The sequence below is a fragment of the Saccostrea cucullata genome, unplaced genomic scaffold (genome assembly GCF_032062105.1).
Source record: "Saccostrea cucullata isolate Sc308-1 unplaced genomic scaffold, CSIRO_AGI_Scuc_v1 ctg1600, whole genome shotgun sequence".
Lineage (NCBI taxonomy): Eukaryota > Metazoa > Mollusca > Bivalvia > Ostreida > Ostreidae > Saccostrea > Saccostrea cuccullata.
The window spans coordinates 1-24,807 of record NW_026936181.1 but is presented as its reverse complement, the minus strand read 5'-3'; the positions used below and the strand labels follow the sequence as shown (position 1 = coordinate 24,807).

At 36.6% G+C, this 24,807-nt stretch overlaps 2 protein-coding genes across 2 annotated transcripts in view; one reads left to right on the top strand and one right to left on the bottom strand.

Annotated features, from left to right (window-relative positions):
• Nucleotides 1-17,834, bottom strand: part of LOC134244955 (uncharacterized) — a 29,146-nt gene extending 11,312 nt beyond the window's left edge. The window contains exons 1-3 of the mRNA XM_062727212.1: nucleotides 17,664-17,834; nucleotides 16,827-17,410; nucleotides 16,166-16,405 (exon numbers count right to left, since the gene is read on the bottom strand). Coding sequence (XP_062583196.1) covers nucleotides 16,166-16,405; nucleotides 16,827-17,410; nucleotides 17,664-17,834 — 995 coding nt within the window. The remainder of the gene's footprint in view (nucleotides 1-16,165; nucleotides 16,406-16,826; nucleotides 17,411-17,663) is intronic.
• Nucleotides 3,627-13,092, top strand: LOC134244958 (uncharacterized). The gene is made up of 2 exons (XM_062727215.1): nucleotides 3,627-4,054; nucleotides 11,065-13,092. The coding sequence occupies exons 1-2, from the start codon at nucleotides 3,674-3,676 to the stop codon at nucleotides 13,090-13,092; spliced, it is 2,409 nt and encodes an 802-aa protein (XP_062583199.1). The 5' UTR covers nucleotides 3,627-3,673.
• Nucleotides 17,835-24,807: the final 6,973 nt, after the last annotated feature.

Below are 24,807 nucleotides of genomic sequence, written 5' to 3'. Positions count from 1 at the left end.
ATTGAGATAGCTCCACATTTCTCTAGGATTAGAGCTCTCCTCAATTGCTGATTTGTAATAAGTACATTTTGCATTATTAATCAAAAGTGTAACTCTATTTCTCCAATGTCGAAAATTATCAAAGTCTTTTTGTTGATGATAGTAATCTCGTAAATGTCTAGCATCATTAATTTCTTGCGTTAACCATTTAGGGCGAGACTCGGTTTTTACACGTTTAGTTTTTACCTTAGCATGCTTATTGAGAATGGTATTAAACATGCTGTAGAAGTTTTCCAATATATCATTAGGATTTTGCAAATTTGTAAGAACATTAAAATTGGCACTTTGTAAATCGGAGAGAAAGTCTTCTTCATTAAAATTCTTAAAGTCTCTGTATTGAATTTCAGTGTGTTTTCCCTTACGCTGCATGCTGTTAGATTTAAGGGTTGCACAAACAGGGTAATGGTCAGAGATAGCTATGGGTGGTACTTGAATTTCGCAGATGTTATCAGGTTGGGTAGTGTAAAAATGATCAATTAGGGTACATGAGGTGTTAGTAATTCTAGTAGGTATGGTAATTAGTTGAGTAAGTCCAAATTCTTCTAGAGCAGATGTCCAAGATTGAGGGGGGTCTTTAAGCAGATCTACATTAAAATCACCTGTAAGTATGATTTCTTGGTCATCACAGCAGGGGCCACAATTTATCTCTCTCGCTAGATCCTCCAACCAGCAGGAGGGTGCAGATGGTGGGCGGTATGCGGAACAATAAAATATGGGTTTTGTGTTCTTTAAATTAATTTCTAACCATATTGTCTCAATGTTACTGATTTCTAAATCTTTTCGACGTTTATAGGATAAATCATTTGAGATATAAATTATTATTCCACCGCCTGTCTTATTTTGTCTATCTTTTCTTTCTAGTACATAGCCATCTATACTCAAATCCGAATCACTAATATGGTCCTGTAAAAAAGTCTCACAAAGCCCCAGTACATCCATAGATCGTTCATTTTGTAACATTAATTTCAGTTCATCAAATTTTGGTACAAGATGACAAATATTAAAATTTCCAAAACGCAAACCCTTTTTGATAAGACCAAATCCGGTGTTCACCGGAGTATATTTATTTGTTATGCTTATAGCTTTGTTTGAATCAATACTTTCACACGTAAGACTTTTGTTAATCTCATTTTCAGACATAGATATTTGCGTATCTTTAAGGGAATTTCTTTCTTTTGGAGGTGCATATTTTACTCGAGGAATTTTAACGGTGGGAGAATTTTTCACAGCGCATATACATAATATTTTGTTACATTCTGAACATACAGTTTGGAGAGGTAAAGAATTATTTTGAAGACTTAAGGAATTAATTTCTGTATATTCGGCCTGACATTCGTTGCCCCTATTCTAGTATGGACAAAACTTTTGTTTATGTCCAGGTTCCCCACAATACCAACAGTCTACTTTGCTACCATGTCGGCAATTTCGGGATGAATGGCCTTGTTCCCCACAGTAGTAACAGGATGTAGACTTCCTGGATACGGGCGGAGGTTGCATCTGATTCTGCTTTAGAATTGGGACATGTTCATTGTAAAGTTTCAGCAGAGAGGCGGTTCCTTTGTCTGACAAATGTATGCCGTCCTTCCAGTACAAAGAGGAATTCCAGTCATTAAAAATCCGACTAGATTTAAGAACTGTTGCACCGTATTCCTCACATACAAAGCGGATAGTATCATTTACACCGGTGACCACTGTATCTTTTCTTGGCATGACTTCAGACACGAAAACACGAATGTTTGAATTTCTTTTCCGTAGATCCGTTATTATTGCAGAAAAGTCGTTTTCCACTGCTTCCATATCTCGGTGATTTGAGATATCATTTCCCCCAGCCTGAATAATTGCATTTTCCAGTAAAGAAACATCGTATTGACTAAGTTTTTTACGAATAAATGAGATACTGGCACCCCTATTCGTACTCACTTTAACTTTTGAATTTAACCCACGGGTTTTAATTCTTTGCAGAATTGAACTGCCAATGATGAGTGTTGATTTCTCAGAACTGGGAGATTTTTGAAGGGAATTCCGTCTTGGTTTTCTGTATACATGTGGTTCTGGTTCTGTATTTGTTGAACATTCCTTTTTAGAAGTTTCAGAAAGAACATTGTCACACTGCACATGTCTAGAAGCGACATTGTTGGATCCTTTCGGCAGATCATCGGTACAATTGCCTTTGTTCTTGAAGACTTTCGAAATTGTTTGAGTACTCGAACTGGTTAAGTTTTTCTGTACATTTTCACCCAGTTTCTTTTTTAAAGACTCAACTTCTACGCGCAGAGCAGAATCACTACACTTGCTACATTCTTTTGATTCATTACACTGCGAAAAACTTGATGAATTTCTCATAGGAGTAGATGCCATATGTGGTGGTGGCTGAGATAGAATAATATTTGATTCATTAATATCACAGGCATAGACACTTATTTCTTCAAGGAATTTCTCGCACCATGTTGTTGCTGAACTACCCTGAATGTGTAGTACTGAGGTGCTTCTGTATATCGTAGCCGTGACCGATCTGCAATCAGTCTTAAAAATATGGCCATCTCCTCTAGTAGTTTTCTCAAAAGTTAGCTCTTGTTCAAGATATGAGAAAATGGCGTCATATTTTACCTTGTCAAAACTCACAGTGATGCTCCTTTTGTTGGTGGTTACTTTAAGGAAGCTGGGTAAATCCACATTGATTTGTAGTTTATCCTGACTGTCATTTATTGGATTTGTTAGTCCAGAAAAAGAATCCAAAATTGATCTGAAAAAGCTTGAACCTGAGCTTTCATCCATCATTTTATCTACTACATTGTGTTTTTTAACACAGGAATCATAATCCTAATCAAAAACAGTATAGGTATCTCAGGTAAGATCAGGAGCAACTTGAAGTACGTCTTATCTCTTCGGTGTCTTATCTTAATATTTCATGGCAAACTGGCAAGATGGTGACTGACCTCGCACTGACATGGGCTTCACAGGCGTCCCTGGACTAAATGTTGAAATGCCAGATGATCAACATTCGCCACTTGATTTTTTCAACCTATTCATCAAGGATGATGATTTCCAGACCATGGCAGACGAAACCAATCGCTATGCGGAGCAGTATCTACAACGAAATGAGGGAAACCTCAAGCCTTCTTCCCGATTTCGTAACTGGGTCAAAACCACACTGGATGAAATGAAGGTGTTTATCGCAATGACGATTGCGATGGGTTTAGTAGTTCAGCTGGACATTTCCGAGTATTGGACAATATCGGAGGTGAATACCACACCGTTTTTTCCGTCATTAATGCCAAGGGACAGGTTTTGGCTCCTTATGTGCTTCTTTCATTTGGCAGATAACAGCGCACAGGTACGTTGAGGAAACGCAGGTTACAACCCTCTATACAAACTCGGATCCCTTTACAAAAACATTATTTCTTCATTCGGGACTGTGTTTCGTCCACACCAACATCTGTCTTTGGATGAAGGGATGGTACCGTGGCAAGGAAATCTGTCTTTTCGTGTGTACAATCCAGACAAACCCAAGAAGTATGGGATCAAGGCCTACATGTTCTGTGATGCAGTGACTGGGTATTGTTTACGTTTAAAACTTTATCCTGGGAAATCGGAGACACCTGCTAGTGCAAATGGGGCTACATACGACTTAGTTATGGACATGATGCGAGGATACTTTGGACAAGGTTACATTTTGTACATGGACAATTATTATAGTTCACCACAGCTTTACACAGACTTGTTTGTGCTCGGGTGTGGTGCCACTGGAACATTACGGGTTAATCGCAAGGGAATTCCACAGCGAATAAAGGACAAAAAGGTGGACAAAGGTAACATGTTCAGTATGTGTAATGATGAACTTGTTCTTGTGAAGTACCATGACCGTAAAGTTGTTTACCTGTTATCTACCATCGAGGAAGCTGCAAAAGCCCCCTGTGGAAGAGTGGCACCAAGAACAGGAACACCTATTGAAAATCCTGCGATCGTTAATGTGTACAACAAGTATATGGGAGGCATAGATCGGTCTGATCAAATGGTTTCTTACGCTACTTTCAATGCCAGGACCCTGAAGTGGTGGAAGCGTGTGATTTTCCATGTGATTTCTCTAGCTACTTTGAATGCTTACCTGTGCTACAAGACCCTAACTCCCAGGAAACCTATGCTTCACAGAGTTTTCCGAAAACAACTTGTAACCGAACTTGTGCAGTCCGTTAACAGAGCATGTGTCCCGGGAATGAGTACAAAGCCTGTCGGGAGGCCTAGCACTGCAGCAGAACCCATCATGAGACTGCAGGGGCAGCATTTCCCCATGAAGATCGTTGGAACAGGCATAAAGAAAAACATTACCCGTGCTTGTGTCGTGTGCTCGGTGGCAGAGAGGCAGAGGCTCGAATCCATTGGAGAAAAAAGGAAAAGAGCAGGAAAGGAATCTAGCTATCAATGTGACAAGTGTCTGTCTGCCTTATGCGTTGACCCCTGCTTCAAACTTTTTCACACACATAAAGACTACATAGCTGCGTACAAGACGCGTGTGATGGTCAACAAGTAAATTTTACCAGTTCAGAAGTGAAAAATATGTGCTGATACAAATCCATCTAAATTTATTTATTATGACATTTTATGTGTTCATTGTTGATCTATTATTCATTTTATCTGTTATAAGTATTACATTGAAAACTAGATTCCTTTTCTGTCTTTTTCTTATGACATTTCATGTGTTCATTATATTATTTGTGCTATCTGTTATAATTTAAATTATTTATTTATATATTTATTTATTTATTTTTATTTATTTATTTATCTGTGATTAATCAATTTTTAAATTTCTAATGAAATATTGATTGATTTGATTTAAAACAATAATATGATATTTCTCTTCTAATATCTATTTCTTTATGTTTTTACCTGTATTTACCTGAAGGTTACCTAAATATATATGTATGTGTACATGTATATAATTATTACCTGTTCAGGTTTGAAAATTATGTGTAGATACATTAAATCCAAATTTAATTATCAAGACATTTTATGTATTTATTTTATTATTCATGTTATTTGTTATAAGTTATTTATTTATTTTTATGTTATTGTATTTAATTAGTTGCATATTTAAAGTTATTCAGTCATTTTCATTGGTTGTTGAAATTGATTTTACCTGTTGAAAAATACATACCTGTTCAGTAATTGAATGAAGAAAATTGTCAATTAATTATTTATTCATTAATTTCTCATGAAATATTGATTGATTTGATTTAAAAAATAATATTTCTCTTCTAAAATCTAATTTTTTTTTTTTATGTTTTTACCTGTATTTACCTGAAGATTACCTGTACAACTGTATACATACAAATATATTGTATTATAACATATTTGAAATAGAAGCTAAAAGTCTGCTGAACATTTTGATGTATAATATGTCTATATTACTATTATTGTTACTGAATAAATTTGATTTAAACAAACCACCTCTTTTACTTTCAAAACTAGGCAAAAATATTCAGCTCATAGCCTTTTCACTTTGTATTATATACAGCATTACTAGGGTTAATTACAATTTAGGAGCATATTTCAAACGATAAATTCATTTTCAGTAAATAAGTAGAGCCCCCCCCCTCTATGGTACCCCTGACCCTGTCTCTTTATCATAACTATGTACTTAGTTATTTTATTTAATACCCAGAAGCAGAGAAAATTTTCAAAGAATTAATGTATTTTCACTATACTCTGTGGTTTCATCAATATTTGTTGAACAACAATTTTCGAAGTTTTTGTTGCTGAACTGATCCACGAAATTAAATGTTCATTGAATTGAGAAATGTGTTATTCATTAGGTGTGCATAGACATGCAATGCTTTTGTCCATAAATATACGTATCATCGAAAGCATCCGTTTTGCAAAATCCACGAATATTGATGGCAACGAAAATTGATGAAACCACAGTAATCAATAAACCCGTGCCCTAACACCAGAACCCCTGACCCTGGGGCCAGTACATAAAGTTGTGACATACGACGACGGACGAAAACAGATAGCAATAGGTCACCTGAGTGATTCTCATCAATATCTAACAGCATATGAAGTTTGATGAAAATATCATATGCTTCTTTGAAACTGAGCTTTGAACAGAGCTAAACGCAAAGTATAACAGGAGAGACGATGGACATAACAAACATTATTATACTTCTGTTAAAATGTTTCCTATATAAAGTTCAGAAAGTAAAATAGCTATCTTTTATAGTTCACGCATAGCAAAGATATACCCCCAGGGTATAGTTTTTGTTATTATACCTCTGTTTATTTTTTCTATATAAAAATCAGACGAATAAACATGCTATTTTTTTCTAAACAGTCTCTATCGGGAAATAGTTTCAGTGCTATTTGCCCATGGTGAATAGTCCTCAAACTATTTAACGGCAGAATTCCGTTTCCCTCGCTTTTCATCTAGGAAAACTTCTGGTTTTATACGGATTGTGACACGTATATATTATGACGTAACAAAAGTTAAGTCAGCATCGGTATAATATGGAATATCAAAATTGTGTGTACCCTGGACTTCCAAAAGCTAACAAAAGTTAAGTCAGCATCGGTATAATAAAACACCTATTTACTGACTATTCGGACAATAGCAAGTTTATCGTCCCCCTCGACTGTCTTGGGGAACGATAAACTTGCTATTGTCCTCAAAGCCAGTAAATAGGTGTATACTATCCACCCTTGGAAAATTTTCATGCAATTTTTACCTCCAATTTTGATTTCCAGCAATATATCTATCGACTGATGATGTCATAATGACTTAAGTAGCAACGCCATCATGTTTTCAGATTATTCTTGCAGTATTATCTTACTCCTAAAAAATTCAAACCTCAGAAATTACAAGATGCCCAAGGGCCTTGAATCGCTCTTCTGATAAATCATACAACCTATCATTTGAATTCTAAGACCCAGGTTGCATCACCTGACAAAGTTTGATGATTCTTAGCCAATTAGGACTACTTTTTGGTCTACATTCTTGGAAAACACAAAATGCATCAACTGACAAAGTTTTATAATTCTAAGCCAATAAATACCTAAGATACTTAAAAAAAGCCATAAAATGTCACCGTGACCTTCTTTTTGGTCGAAACTCTCTGAAAAACCCAAGATGCATCAACTGACAATGTTTGATGATAAGCCAATAAGTACCGGAAAATACCAGGTACTTAAATATAGCCATAAAATGTCAAAAGAAGGTCATCATGACCTACATTTTGGTTGACATTTTTAAGAGTCCCAAGATGCATCTGCTGACCAACTGTAATAATTCTAAGCCAATAAATACCTGAGATATTCAAAAGTAGGTCACCATGACTTACTTTTTGGAAGAAATTCTCCATAAACCCAAGATGCATCAACTGACAAAGTATGATGATTCTAAACCAATTAGTACTAGAGATACATAAATATAGCCATAAAATGTCAAAAGGAGGTCACTGTGACCTACTTTTTGGTCGACATCCTCGGAATACCAAAGATGCATCAACTGACAAAGTTTGATGATTCTAAGCCAATAAGTACCGCAGATACTTAAATATAGCCTTAAAATGTCAAAAGTAAGTCACTGTGACCTAATTTTTGGTCATCACTCTCCGAAAACCCAAGATGCATCAACTCACAAAGTTTGATGATTCTAAGCCAATAAGTACCAGAGATACTTAAATATAGCCATAAAATGTAGAAAGTAGGTCACTGTGACCTAATTTTTGGTCATCATTCTCTGAAAACCCAAGATGCATCAACTGACAAAGTTTGATGATTCTAAACCAATAAGTACCAGAGATACTTAAATATAGCCATAAAATGTCGAAAGTAGGTCACTGTGACCTAATTTTTGGTCATCACTCTCTGAAAACCCAAGATGCATCAACTCACAAAGTTTGATGATTCTAAGCCAATAAATACCTAAGATACTTAAATCTAGCCATTAAATGTCAAAAGTAGGTCACCGTGAACTACATTTTGGTCGACATTTTTCAGAGTCCCAAGATGCATCGCCTGACCAAGTTTGATAATCGTAGGTTTGAAGGTAATCAAAATATGCCTTTTAAACAATTTGAAAACAAATGCCTGTAAAATTCTAAAAGTAGGTCACAGTGACTTACTTTTTCTTTAATATGTTTTTAGGTCCCAAGATGCAGCAACTTACAAAATTTGATGATTCTAACCCTTTCAGTGCCTGAAATAATGAGATAAAATGTTTTAAAAAGGAAAGGTCGCAAAGTTCAAAAAGTAGGTCATGGTGACCTACTTTTAAGTTGACGTTGTTCAAGGGCCCAAGATGCATCATCTGACTAAGTTTGATGATCATAGGCCTTAAAGTGTCAAAAATATGCCTTCAAATCAATTTGAAAACAAATACCCGCAAAATTAAAAAAGTATGTCATCGTGACCTACTTTTGAGTTAAAATGATGTGAAGTCCTAGGATGCATCAACTTACAAGATTTGATGATCCTAGTCTTTATATTAAGCAAATTATAGACATTTTCATTAATTGTAAATTTAGGTCAACTTTAAAGTGACCTTGAGACCACGCCCTTTGCCCCAGGGTCATGCCTTGAACAATTTTTAATCTTCAACATATCCTAATCCTTATATGTAAGTTTGGTGAAAATCTGCCTGGTGGTTCTTGAGAAGAAGATTTTTTTGCAACCAGTACTTTTGGTTTTGTTTTCCTGATTATCTCCCCTTGTTTTAGGGTCCCAACCCTTATTTTAGTATAAATGGTAGCCCTTGGGCCAAGGATACCCTGTGACAAATTTAACACTGATTGGCCAAGGGGTTCTTGAGTTATGGCCCATATTCTAAAAAGTTAACGCACACCGCACAAATGGCCATAGCATTAGCTCTTTGAGCCTTTGGCTCAGAAGAGCTAATGATTATACATCAGTATGATAAAACGCTTATCCACTGGGTGTGAGTGGGATAGCTCTTTTATCAAACCCTTGACAGTGACTATTTCCCTCGGGCAAGTCCTCGGGGAATAGTTCTCTTTTGCGGGTTTGATAAAAGAGCTCTCTCACTCACACCCAGTGGATAAGTGTATACTATCTGCCCTGGCCATATTCATGGTGGGATATAAAAACCTATCTTAGCAATCCACATTTTATACCTAACCTATTATGCTACAGTTTTGCTTTATATTTAAAGATAATAGCTAATCCCATATGCATAGGGAAATATTTTAAGCCAACATTCAAGTGTTACTGATATTAAGTCTGTATCAGACAATTGCAGCAAAAGCATCAGGAGTCCATGATACATGCAGGAAACGAATTTGATTACTGAAGTTATATTTGGTAAGTAATATTGGGGAAGTTCAACATTTTTAATGAATTTGATTCAGAAAGGAAGTTTCCATACTTCCTAAGCAGATTTACACACCATGATATAACTGAGATACGTCTACAATATACAATCTGTAACTTGACACTAGCCTACACATCAGCAGAAAGGAATATACACCACTGAAAATGGACTCCATTAGAAGATCACAAACGTAAGTTTTCATGACAAGAATTTAAAACACTAAGAACAATTTCTAAATCATCTGAATCAGTGTAATTTGTTGACAATATAATTGGTTGTAACTTCACCACTGAATTTAAAACATACCCTAGACACTTACAGTTATAAATTTCACTATTTGAAAAAAATGAATGATTTAGTTCACTCAGTTGAAAAATAACTGATTCATTTAAGGAAATTTTTTTATTTAATAATTTACAAAGAGGTAGATTCACATACTCTATAAAATGGCCCTGTCAATATACTAATTAACCGACCACGTCCTTACGTCCTATTTCGATCATCAACATGAATTAAAGACTTAGTACTTTCATTTCCTATAAAAAATATTCCTCTGAGAGTCCAAGTTTGGGAACTCAGGCTTTGTGAAACTGCAATGTTCTTGATTTTTGAAGAAAATAGGTGAAGTTGAGCATCTTCAACCTTTGATAAAAATATGAGCCCACCCCGCAATCCATACATTCTTTCATGGATTAGAATCTTCTACAACTGTTTTTTCATTATATAATTCAACATTTTAGATCAGAGGTTGGGGGCTATGCAAAATATTAAAAAACAGCTTAAAATTATGGTCAATTTAAACGAAATTTTCAAGATTTGAGGAAAATGACGAAATTCATGACGTCATAATACATAAACAAGAGAAAAAATACCTCATTTTTATTTGATATGAAGTCACCAAGGGTCTAAGTGAAATATAATATATTTTCAACTAAAACTGAGTAGTTTTTATTTTTCAGAAATTCACAGGGCCAAAAATGGACCAATGTGAACTTTCTTCTTTACAAATACAGTAAAACACGTTTAGTACAAACACGGATATAGCGCATTCACGGATATAACGAAGTTTTGCTGCGTCCCCGGCAACATTATTTACAAATCTTTGTAAAATTTTACGGTTATAACGAACTCTGAAATAACGAATTTACGGATATAGCGAACTGATTTTGAATCCCGTTGAGGTTAAATATAATGAATTTTACATCTTTTATAACGAACTTTCAAACAAAGATTTCAAATTTTAAATAATTGAACTGACTTATTTTCTCTTAGCATTTGTATATAAAATTCAATTCAAAATAAAACCTTCAATTCATAATAAAATTTTACTTATCGAAGGTATGTTTTGTAATATTTGCATCCCTCACATATTTGTTAGTAAAACATGAAGGAAAACATGCATATTGCAAATTCGCTATATATGATTATACGAATTCGTTATACGGATACAACGAATTACGGATGTAGCGAATTAAATTCACAGGTCCCCAGGACTTCGCTATAATCGTGTTTTACTGTATATGAATGTAAAAATTCTTTTTTTTTTAATTAAGAGAAAATATACACTGTCAACATTTCTTTTTGATAAAACATAATAGTTTGTTTATTAAGCTTATCAATTATGATAATTATATTATAGATTTACAAAAGTGAAACACTAATTATACACAAATATAAATTCCACTTTAATCATTCTCAGTGAGATAGCCATACAACGCATATCAGAGTCAGTGTTTGTTGGACTGTGTGATATAGTGGGGACCTCACAAATGGTGGCCATGAGGAGAGATGTGCTGGATATCTTGGAGATGGTGATAAATCAGGTGACAACAAGAGATAATATGAGTAAAATGGTTAGTGGAAGTTACGGAGAAGGATTCAGACTGAAAGGATCAGATATAGACACGATGTGGTGGCCAGATGATCACCGTGTGATTTGGGACTTATCTCAGTCTCAGTATTACAACACACACAGACAAACACTGTTCCTCTGTGACAGTTCTGATAGTCCACCAGGATTCACTTTGTTATATTTACTGACACCCAGAGTGAATAGTGAAATCCTGAGAGCGTGTGTTAGAGTGAATAACAGATATTATATATCTAGTTCTAATTTCAGACAGATCTCTTTATCTCAGCAACAACCTTATAACCCCACTCCACATGGACCGTGTGCCAGTGGAACAATTGGAACACTAGAATATGATCATGCCCTCTGTTTTGTTAGTGACTTTTGGCCTCCCTCTGCCTCCTCATGGATAGACAGATGTCACTCATGGCCCCCGCCTCATGTTGTTGATGATATAGTGAAAAATGGATGTCACTTTGTAGCAATTGGACATAAACTAGGAAATCATGAAGATCATGAATGGAGAATTTCTTTCTCCCAAGCAGAACAAAAACTTGTGTATGCAATGAATCACTGTCAGTTCTTAACTTATGGCTTGCTTAAATTGATCTTAACAAAAATAATTAACAATGGAGTAGGTGATGATGATAAATTACTGTGTTCCTATCACATGAAGACAGCAGTTTTCTGGGTGATTCAACAAAATACAATGCGTAACTGGTGTCCACAAAATCTCCTGGGGGGTTTCTGGGTCTGTTTTAAACTCATCCTCAAATGGGTGTATGAGGGGGTCTGTCCTAACTTTTTCATTCCAGGCAACAACATGTTTCTAACTAAAATTCATGGTGTCAAACAATATCAGTTATTTATAAGACTGTCAGAGTTGTATAAGAAGGGTATAGCATTCCTGCTACACAGTCCCTTCATTAGATCTTATATTATAGATGTCCTCTATAACCCCAGAAACTCCATATGTACAGATGGTAGTACTCTGATTTCTGAGGCTGAGTTTGATATAAATCTATTTGCTGAAATACAGCATCATTCCGTAATACAAGAGAAATTGGACATACAAAGCTGCATTAGATGTCTACATACAATAGAACAGATGATAGGCTCACCCCTCCTGACACAGTATCAAGTCATTATGCTCCAGAACATGACCACTAAGGTCCTTCAGTACAATGCTTTTATATTACACATGGAAACTTACACATCTGATAACAAACTAAGTTATAAAGCTGACAAAATCTCCAGTCAAATGCTGAAATTGGCAGCCAAGTTTGGTTGTATTACAGACATGCTGTACATAGCCATGTATTATTACAAGACATGTAAATACACAGAAGCTTTATCTATCATAGAGATGATCAAGGTCAAGTTAGCACAGCCATATGTGATGAATATAGATAATATAGATACAGAGAGGTACACTGAGGCTGTAGGGGGACAGTCCTGGTCGACAAAGATTAGACAGGTTTTAGCAGAGATTGTAAATCTTGACAATAGAATTCATTTCATCAGTGAACTGATACCAGAACAACAGTCAGCTCTACAGAAGCGCTGGTTTTTATTACCTGTACCACCCTTTATCCTGTTATACATGCTAGAGATCTTGTGCTACAGACATGTAGACACAATGAGAGCACAAACAGCTCTAGATGATCTACAAACCCTAGTTCACTATGATCAAGAACAGTATATACCTTTACTCCTCAGAGACATATCGTGGCAGATTCTGGGGATCTGTCAACAGGTGACAGGGAACCTCCAGTCAGCTCTATACTCATACCAACAATCTCTCAGAGAAGAACAACACCACAACATACAAACAGCTACAGAAATGAGAATACAGAGTTTACCAATGGATTCCCTTTATTAATTAAATGTCAGATGGTATTTATAGGAGTTCACCTGAGAGAGATTTCTCATTTACATATCCTCTTCTGATTTCATATTCTCTTTTCTGTCTGTTTTATTACATGTATTATAAAGCTAATAACTAGTCTATAATAAAATGTAAGAGGCACCATAGCTTATCATAATTACAGTCAAACCTGTAATAAGCAGTCAGCTACGGGATGCATTAAAAGTGACCTTTATAGATTCTTCATTTCATGATTATATTTCATTTGATTAATAAAACAGTTTAAATTCACTTATCTTTGTTTGTTTTTTTTAGGAAGATTAAATCGTCATCATTTAGGCCTGCTTATTTACATGTAATTTTCACAATTCTTATTTACAGAATTGACATAATTTTATTATAATTAGGATACTATATGACTTACGTCAATGAGAAAATGTAAAAATTGTTGTATTTGAATGACTTCCTCAAGAATAACATCATTTGACTTTAATGTACTTGCTGGTAACAATTTCTATTTTGGGGCAAGTTGTGAAGACACACTTCAAGTCTCAATGTAACGTACTTCACTTACTGTGAAGGAAATGTATTTTTGTTGAATCTACTCTCCTATATAATAACTTTTAACTCTAGTCTACCTTGCTAAATGCTCACCTGGTAATATCCCCCCCCCTCCATTCCCCTGTCATCTTTACACACTAAAATTTACCTTCTAGAAATGTACCCCCCCCATCCATTCCCCTGTCATCTTTACACACTAAAATTTACCTTCTAGAAATGTACCCCCGCTCAATTCCACTGTCATCTTTACACACTAAAATTTACCTTCTAGAAATGTGCCCCCCTCCATTCCCCGGTCCTCTTTACACACTAAAATTTACCTTCTAGAAATGTACCCCCCCCCCCTCAATTCCCCTGTCATCTTTACACACTAAAATTTACCTTCTAGAAATGTACCCCCCCCCCCTCAATTCCACTGTCATCTTTACACACTAAAATTTACCTTCTAGAAATGTACCCCCCCTCCATTCCCCTGTCATCTTTACACACTAAAATTTACCTTCTAGAAATGTACCCCCCTCCATTCCCCTGTCATCTTTACACACTAAAATTTACCTTCTAGAAATGTACCCCCCCTCCATTCCCCTGTCATCTTTACACACTAAAGTTTACCTTCTAGAAATGTACCCCCCCTCCATTCCCCTGTAATATTTACACACTAAAGTTTACCTTCTAGAAATGTACCCCCCCCTCCATTCCCCTGTCATCTTTACACTTAAATTTACCTTCTAGATATGTACCCCCCTCCATTCCCCTGTCATCTTTACACACTAAAGTTTACCTTCTATAAATGTTCCCCCCCCTCCATTCCCCTGTCATCTTTACACACTAAAATTTACCTTCTAGAAATGTCCCCCCCTCCATTCCCCTGTCATCTTTACACACTAAAATTTACCTTCTAGAAATGTACCCCCCCCCCTCCATTCCCCTGTCATCTTTACAGTCTAAAGTTTACCTTCTAGAAATGTACCCCCCCCCCCTCCATTCCCCTGTCATCTTTATACACTAAAGTTTACCTTCTAGAAATGTACCCCCCCCCTCCATTCCCCTGTCATCTTTACACACTAAAATTTACCTTCTAGAAATGTACCCCCCCTCCATTCCCCTGTCATCTTTACACACTAAAATTTACCTTCTAGAAATGTACCCCCCCTCCATTCCCCTGTCATCTTTACACACTAAAATTTACCTTCTAGAAATGTACCCCCCCCTCCATTCCCCTGTCATCTTTACACACTAAAATTTACCTTCTAGAAATGTACCCCCCACTCCATTCCCCTGTCATCTTTACACACTAAAGTTTACCTTCTAGAAATGTACCCCCCCCTCCATTCCCCTGTCATCTTTACACACTAAAATTTACCTTCTAGAAATGTACCCCCCCCCTCCATTCCCCTGTCATCTTTACACACTAAAATTTACCTTCTAGAAATGTACCCCCCCACCCCTCCATTCCCCTGTCATCTTTACACACTAAAATTTACCTTCTAGAAATGTACCCCCACCTCCATTCCCCTGTCATCTTTACACACTAAAATTTACCTTCTAGAAATGTACCCCCCCTCCATTCCCCTGTCATCTTTACACACTAAAATTTACCTTCTAGAAATGTACCCCCCCCCCCCCTCAATTCCCCTGTCATCTTTACACACTAAAGTTTACCTTCTAGAAATGTACCCCCCCTCAATTCCCCTGTCATCTTTACACACTAAAATTTACCTTCTAGAAATGTACCCCCCCTCAATTCCCCTGTCATCTTTACACACTAAAATTTACCTTCTAGAAATGTACCCCCCCCTCCATTCCCCTGTCATCTTTACACACTAAAGTTTACCTTCTAGAAATGTTCCCCCCCTCCATTCCCCTGTGATCTTTTCACTCTTAAGATTACCTTGTTGTAATGTACCCCCCCTCCATTCCCCTGTCATCTTTACACACTAAAATTTACCTTCTAAAATGTACCCCCCCTCCATTCCCCTGTCATCTTTACACACTAAAATTTACCTTCTAGAAATGTACCCCCCCCTCCATTCCCCTGTCATCTTTACAGTCTAAAGTTTACCTTCTATAAATGTACCCCCCCCCCCTCCATTCCCCTGTCATCTTTACACACTAAAATTTACCTTCTAGAAATGTACCCCCCACTCCATTCCCCTGTCATCTTTACACACTAAAATTTACCTTCTTGAAATGTACCCCCCCCCCTCCATTCCCCTGTCATCTTTACATACTAAAATTTACCTTCTAGAAATGTACCCCCCCCTCAATTCCCCTGTCATCTTTACACACTAAAGTTTACCTTCTAGAAATGTACCCCCTCAATTCCCCTGTCATCTTTACACACTAAAATTTACCTTCTAGAAATGTACCCCCCTCCATTCCCCTGTCATCTTTACACACTAAAGTTTACCTGGCTAGGAAATATACCCCCCCCCCCCACTTTCCTCTGAACTCCACATACGTAAGTTTACCTGGCTAGGAAGTGTATCCCCCCTTTCCACTGTAATCTTTACACACATTAGTTTACCTGGCTAGGAAATGTATCTTCTCCGTTTGTAACGCTCCGTTCACACGTTTGAGGGCGGCTCCCGTCTTCCCCGACCCCACAACCTCCAGATAAACTCCCTGGATTTCCTGGACGACCTTGAACTTGTGTCTGAATGGGAACACCTGGGGGACCTGGTAGTAGGGACTGCTGATACTGACAGACACCGGGAAAATGTCCGTCATACTGAAGGCGTAGGTCGCCGTGCTAGAACTACCATTCCTATGTTATAACAAGATTGGTGATACATACACAGAAATTCTACATTTGTATGAAATAAAAAAAACTACTTTCAGTCTACCTTGTTTTTAGCAAAGGGGTTCTGTGATCAAGAAAATTAATAAAGGAATATATATAGTGTGCGGCAGACAAAAATCATGAAAAAATTCAATTCAATTACTTACAAAAATTAAATTTTTATTACAGAATCTATGAAGTGAAAAATGACCTTTATATCTACAGTTCATTAAACTTGACTTTGTTAGTTATAAAAATTAAATTTTCTTTCAGTATCCATGAAGTAAAAAATGATCAACAGTATGTTGAACTGGACTCAAAATTTTTTAATTAACTCTCAAATGGCAATTGTAAAACATTTACTATTTTTAATTTTCCTGATACTTATAATACTACTCATTATTACCCTAGCTGGTCCTTGGTGCCTCCGTCAGAATACTCGGAGAAGTCCCAGGTGAAGGTAAGGTTATCTCCCCTGCCAGCGGTCACTCGGACAGTCAGTGGATCACTGAGGGACACAACGTAGACCCCGGGCAGCTCCCTGTGGGGGGACAGGATCTCCAGGGTAACATCCCCGACAGCCTCCCCTACCATCACCGTGACATCACCCGTCACCCAGGAGATGGCATTAGACACATTGACCTTGACCTGGTACTGACCTTTCAGATTGTACTGGTGTTGTAGGAAGGTGGTGTATTTAGGTAGATATGAGCTAGAGGTGGTATCTATGGTAACAACGACATCATCAGAGGATAACGAAGCCTGAACTCCGTCACCAAAATCCACGTCAAACACGACGTCCCGACTTCCTGTCACCTGGACCGTGATGTCACAGACACGCCCCTCCACTGTAGGGTTGGAGGTCAAGGTCACATCAAGGAGAGGGTATTGGATCTTCACCTCCTGTACAGCAAGTAACTTATCTCCAAGGTCATTCTGAGCACCCACTGTTAGTACACTTGTACCAGGCCGGTTAATTTCCTCAATAACCTGTAAAGTCAATAACCTGTCAAGTCAGTATTTACAACTAAATCTTAAAATACAGATCATTAACTGTTCTCCCTGTACATATAACACTGAGTGGATAAACTCTATGAACTAATTTTTAAAGTTTGAATCATTTTTAAACTGTCATTAAATTGCAGCATGCCATGTTCACTTATCCACAAGTTGTACAAGTTAGCTCCCTTGTACCACATTTTATTAACAGAATCAATGAATGCCTTTAGTCATATAACATTACCCAGTTGACAGTGCTAGCAGGAGACTGACGATTGTCTAAGGACCAGAAGTACAAAACCCCAGATCCACTCCCTGTAAAATCCTGGGATTCACCCCCAGTCAATTCCTTGGATCCACCAACGGTTATCTCAGCTTCAAACAGGTGCTCTCTGGAAATTCTGAAATGATACATTATTTCTCGAATTTTGAACTTCCAAGTAATATTTTTCTTGCTTACTTTTTTTGTTGAAAAAATGAATACCATAATATTTATTTATATAATTAACAATTTATGTCAATAAGAACATGAGAACAAGTTCACAAGTAACATCATCTAATTTGTCATCAGAAAATGGAAGTTTCTGATGAGACAGTAGCTCTAAAATTACAAATGTTTCCAGTTTGTTTACTTTAAATATTAATATGAATGTGATCGGCCTTCTAAAACCGAAACGATGATACAAGCAAACGTTGTAAGAATCATGAATATATTATAATAGTAGAAATTATAGCCTGCCAGCTGTGAAAATACCGACATTATAAACTTTGAACGAGAAAAACTGAACTCGGAAGAATAAAGAGAGGATTCGTAAGGCGTAATTTAGACGCTGATTTCGTACGCCTTACGCCAAAATCATAAGGGTTGGCAGCTCTGGTACAGCCATGTGAAAAAGTTTAATCAGACCAAAATTGTAGGAGAAGTGGTTATTTATGGAATTTCTGATGAAACAGATCTCCTTTAAATTCAATGCCCGATTGGCAACATTCTTTGTCAAATCAAAAACAAAAATTGACTACGCGAAGATTAAACAGAGCAGTATTTAAGCTCTGGTTCTGGTGAGCTAAATATGTCAATATGGTTTCAAAAATCTTGAGGATTATTACACGTGTGAAAATCCTGTACTCCACACATGCTTAAACAGATAACAAGATTTCCAGACATAAATTAAGTTTAAAAAGTCCACCCACCTTGTTATAGAAAAAATGATAGAAACAATGGTGAGAGACATTTATTAGGTTTGCTGACAACAGAACATTTTTGTTTTAAAAATATTACACTTAACCGAAAACACAAAATAGCAATAAAATCTGCAATTCTAAGGAAAAAAAATAGAGTTCACCTTAATCACCCTGTGGTTTTTCATTTCACCTCATATATTATATAAATATAGCCCTTTGATGAGGTGAATCCATAGATATATCGACTTCACAGAAAAGCATATCGACCGAGCACGAAGTGCGAGGTCGATATGCTTTTCTGTGAAGTCGATATATCTATGGATTGACCGAATTAAAGGGCTACATTTGTTATATTATTTTTTACATAGATTGACAAAACAAATTATGAAAATAATTGGAAAAGTTTTCTCCCTTTAACAATTAGAAACTAGAGATCAAAATAAATTACACCGTTTAATGTAAATGCGTTTCCTTTATATTGATGGAGTGATTTAGACGATTTACTTATTCAGAATACTTCATTTATTTGATTAAGTTTTGTATCAATATTTGACACACATATCGAATATGTTTTAATTAATATGAAGTAATCCTAATCCAATGCCTTCTTTTGTCTCATCAAATACAGAACATAGAAAAAAAGTTAGTAAAAGTTGAAATAAATATTTTTTTTCTAGAAACATCAAATCATACACTGTATTAGCTTTGATTGAATACAGTACTATTTTGTTTCACGGAAATTATCTCCATTTTAAGAAACCTCAAGTCGATACGCATTTCAGATTCTATAAATAGTAACTCAAGTCTTTATGCTGTTATATACTAAATCATGTGATCAAGTTTGAGCCAATCAGAGAGCTGGGAATAAATGATAAAAATAATATTGGGGCTTTCTGTTTTTTTCAATATATTTTTTTCCCTGATCATCACCACATGTTTTTCTTTAGAGAGAAATACTTGTTTAAAATTGGAATTGTGGCACGTGGCTTCGTGCTTCAGTAATTAAAGTCTGATTACCTAAACTTTTCCTTAGAACGGCTGGTTAGCTGGTTCTAGTGTGTTTGTTCTGAAGAGTGCTGGGTTAATACTTTGTTAAAATGTTTCTTGTTCAATAATTGTTTTTCAGTGTAGGTGAGCTCCACCCAACACCTGCAGGGGTCTTAAATGTGGTTGATATTTTCACATACTTTTAGCTCACCTGAGCCGAAGGCTCAAGTGAGCTTTTCTGATCAAAATTTGTCCTTGTCTGTCGTCGTTGTCGTTGTTGTCGTCGTAAACTTTTCACATTTTCATCTTCTTCTCAAGAACCGCTGGGCCAATTTCAACCAAACTTGGTACAAAGTATCCTTGGATGAAGGGGATTTCAGTTTGTTCAAATGAAGGACCAGGCCCTTTTCCAAGGGGAGATAATTATGAATTAGAGAAAAATTAATGGCATTTTTAAAAAATCTTCTTCTCAAGAACCACTGGGCCAGGAAAGATGAAACTCATGTGGAATCATCCTCAGGTAGTGTAGGTTCAAGTTTGTTAAAATCATGACCCCCGGGGGTAGGGTGGGGCCAAAATGGCCAATCAAAGTTTTACATAGGAATATATAGGGAAAATCTTAAAAAATCTTCTTCTCAAGAACCACTGGGCCAGGAAAGATGAAACTCATGTGGGATCATCCTCAGGTAGTGTAGATTCAAGTTTGATCAAATCATGACCCCAGGGGGTAGGGTGGGGCCAAAATGGCCGATCAAATTTTAACATAGGAATATATAGGAAAAATCTTTTAAAATATTCTTCTCAAGAACCACTGGGCCAGGAAAGATGAAACTCATGTGGTATCATCCTCAGGTAGTGTAGATTCAAATTTGTTAAAATCATGACCTGGAGGTAGGGTGGGGCCAAAATGGCCGATCAAAGTTTTAGATAGGAATATATAGGAACAAGAGGCCCACGGGCCTTATAGGTCACCTGAGCATTATGCAACAACTTTCCAGTTACAGTGTATTGAATTTGATTCATGTTTTAAGTCAGATGCTATATGGCATTCACAATTTTGAAAGGGCACCATTGATCATCATAACAATAAACTTTAGCAGTTGCTAAGCTTGGTTACTGAATACCCATACGCAGGGTAGGGGAACAAAAATGCACTCCAACTAATCAGTAATATTCATCAATAATCAGTAGTGCCCCTAACACTCTGACATAAACCCCTGACCCTAGGTTGCACAAATTTTTAAAACGCACCCTTAAAATTGCCTATCAAAAAGTAAATAAATGTTTTATAAATACAAAGGACCAGATTTCAAGCAATTAATTCATTTTCAGTATATAAGTAGAGACCCCCCCACCCCAGACCCTGAGGCCTTGAAATTCACAATTCTGCAAGATTAGGGCCCTTGCTCATCATAACTATATAGGTAGTTCATCTGCTTCATACCCAGAGACAGAGAAGAAAATTTTCAAAGATTTAATGTATTTTTTCACTATATAATCAATAGAGCCCGACCCTAACACCAGAACCCCAGACTCTGGGGCAATGAAATTCATAATTTTAGAAGAGGCATTCTTGCTCATCATAACTATGCACTTACTTAGTTTATTTAATACCTAGGAGCAGAGAAGAAGATTTTCAAAGAATTCATGTATTTTCACTTTATAATCAATAAAGCCCCCCCCCCAGAACCATTGAAGCTGGGGGCATAAAATTCACACTTTTTGTAGAGGCACTCTTGCTCACCATAACTATGCACTTAGTGAGTTTATTTAATACCTAACAGCAGAGAAGAAGATTTTCAAAGAATTTATGTATTTTCACCATATGATCAATAGAGCCCCCCCCCCCAAACACCAGAACCTTTGATGATAGGGCCATTAAATTCACGATTTTGGTTGAGGCATACTTGCTTATCATAACTATGTACTTAGTTAGTTTATATAATACCTAGGAGCAGAGAAGAAGATTTTCAAGGAATTCACATATTTTCACTATATAATCAATAGAGCCCCCCCCTCCCACACACACCAGAACCCTTGACCCTGGGGCCATAAAATTCACAATCTTGGTTGAGGAACACTTGCTTATCATAACTATGCACTTACTTAGTTTATTTAATACCTAGGAGCAGAGAAGAAGATTTTCAAAGAATTCATGTATTTTCACTTTATAAACAATAAAGTCCCCCCCCCTCCACCAGAACCATTGACGCTGGGGCCATAAAATTCACAATTTTTGTAGAGGCACTATTGCTCATCATAACTATGCACTTAGTTAGTTTATTTAATACCTAGGAGCAGAGAAGAAGATTTTCAAAGAATTCATGTAATTTCACTATATAATCAATAGAGCCCCCCCCCCCCCCTAACACCAGAACCCCTGACCCTGGGGCCATAAAATTCACAATTTTGGTAGAGGCACTCTTGCTCATCATAAATATTTACTTAGTTGGTTTATTTAATATCCAGGAGCTGAGAAGAAGATTTTCAAAGAAATAATGCATTTTCACTATATACTTATTTAGCCCTGCCCTAGCACTAGAACCCCTGACCCCAGGGCCATGAATTTCACAATTTTGGTAGAGGACTCAATGCTGATTACAATCATGCAAATAGTTTGACTGCTTGATGTCCAGAAGTAAAGAAGAAGATTTTTAAAGATTGCATTAATTTTAGTGGTTTTGGCCCCACCCTTCAGGCCCCAGGGGGGCAGGGATCATGAAATTCACAATTTTTGTTCCCCTTCACCCATAGATGCTTTGTGCCAAATTTGGTTGAAATTGGTTCAGTGGTTGCAGAGAAGAAGCTGAAAATGTTTAAATGTTAACACACGACACACGACGGACGACGACGGACGAAAACGGATAGCAATAGGTCACATGAGTTTACTCAGGTGACCTAAAAATCTTTAAATTAAAATCTTCTTAGGTATCACTGGGCCAGGAAAGATGAAAGGCATGTGGAATCATCCTCAGGTAGTGTAGATTCAAGTTTGTTCAAATCATGACCCCCGGGGGTAGGATGGGGCCAAAATGGCCGATCAAAGTTTTACATAGGAATATATAGGAAAAATCTTTAAATTAAAATCTTCTTAGGTACCACTGGGCCAGGAAAGATGAAAGGCATGTGGAATCATCCTCAGGTAGTGTAGATTCAAGTTTGTTCAAATCATGACCCCCGGGGGTAGGGTGGGGCCAAAATGGCGGATCAAAGTTTTACATAGGAACATATAGGGAAACCTTTTAAAATCTTCTTTTCAAGTACTTCAAAGCCAGGCTTCGTTATATTTATAGGGCATCATCCTCAGGTAGTGTAGATTCAAGTTTGTTCAAATCATGACCCCTGGGGGATGTAAAATTCAAGCCCCCCCCCCCCCCCCAGTTTACTTTCAGTTCTGATCTGATCTGTGTTTTTTCCTTGCCAATTGCTCAGGTGAGCGATGTGGCCCCTGGGCCTCTTGTTAATTTTTTTTATTACTAGCACACTTTAACTTTAATCCACACTTTTTCTTAGGTGCTATCTCCCATTTTTAATTTATGACACTTTTGGGGGGACAGGGGGGTGGGGGTATGGGGTCATTGGTGTGGTAATTTTGCTTTTTTTTTGTTTTGGTTTACCGTCTCTGATTTTTTTTTTTACATTATAAGAATTAAGGTATGTTTAAAATCAAGTCTGAAAATTTCATTATAATCGATTTCATTATGTTTTTAAAATTAATCTTAAAAGAAATTTAACATAACTTAGGGATTTAAAAAAAAAACCTTCATTAAATAATAAATACTTGGACAGAAATAGCCCACCCCCCTTCTGATTTAATTTGCTTGTCCCGGCAGCAGAGCTACAAGATGAGGTCAATTATCTAACATTGTGTAGGGCTGGAGTCAGACTCAATGCATTGGAAAACTGAAAAGTTGATCAACAAACTAAAGCTCCAATGCCTAACCACTGCAGTAAAAGCTTTGATTGTTATTCTTAATTTCATCCATTCCAGTCTCCCTATAAACAAACCCATCCTGCCGGGGAGATTTTCTTTACAGCTGCCTGAGGGAAAACATTTCCTTACTCTACTCAATTGTTCAGAACAATGTTATTTTTTACCCCTGAAATCCAGTAAGATTGATTCGTATTTCACCTCTCTTTAAAGAGAAGTCTTTTGAAGATTACGTAATTTGTTCCGCGTTTTAATGTTAATCTAATCAGAGTGTAGTTACAGATTTCACCCTCCCTACACAACAGCTCAGAATCATCGAGTGAGAGTGACTCGGTACAAACTGATCCAGCCACACAGAGGAGAACTCGAGCTGATGTCTGTAGACGACCACTTCCTGTTTATAATTGTCTGCTCATCATCCTGCAGTCAGAAGCTCAGGAATGTCTGAATCTACACAAACCTGCTAAATTTATACCAAAATCTGTACCTAATGTTAGATGATTGAGGTAATTTCTGTAACCTTCATGTTCAGTTTTCAGGGTACACCTTTAAAGTGAAGAAGAGATTGGAACAGATTTTCATTGCTTTTTCTTACCTGGATTTAAAAAATGTCTTTCATGTTCAGTTAAATGCCTTAATGAAATTAGGGGGAATAAACAAATGACAAAGAACAAGGTTCACTTTTGTCTTATTTGGCCTTGTGAATTTCTAAAAAAAAGAAACTGCATAGTTTTTCTTAACAATGCATTAAAATATCACTTAGGTCCTAGGTGACTGCGTATCTATTAAAAATTACGTCATTTTCTGGCTAGTCAATGCATTATGACGTCACGAAATGTGTCAATTTCCTCGTTTTCTGAAAAAGTCTACAAAAACGGCAAATTTTAAAGCTATTTTTTTATATTTAATATAGAGCGCAACCTCTGATCTAAAATATACAAATAGTAAATGATAGAAATGCTTCTGAGTATTATAAGACATGTTTTATTTTTTATAGATCAGAGAGTGTACTCATATTATTTTTCTTCACCGAAAGTACTCAAATATACCCGTTTATCTTAAAATTCAAGAACATTGCAATTTCATGAAGCCAATTCTCCAAGACCTGGGCATTTAAGAGAATTTTTTTTAATAGGATAAGAAAGCACCTAGTCTCTACTGTAAATCACGTTTTATTCGCGAGAACTTTACTTTCGCGTAATTACGCGAGGCAGAGTGCTCGCGAAAATATGATTCTCGCGTAGAATAGTATTTCTATGGATTATATAAAGCAAACACCACAATTCGT

Bases quoted from the DNA above. Each gene is read 5' to 3' on its own strand.
- LOC134244958 (XM_062727215.1), top strand. From the start codon at position 3,674: ATGGACATGATGCGAGGATACTTTGGACAAGGTTACATTTTGTACATG. The intron at 4,055-11,064 runs GTTTCTTACGCT...ATTCTCAGTGAG, and splicing joins TAGATCGGTCTGATCAAATG to ATAGCCATACAACGCATATC.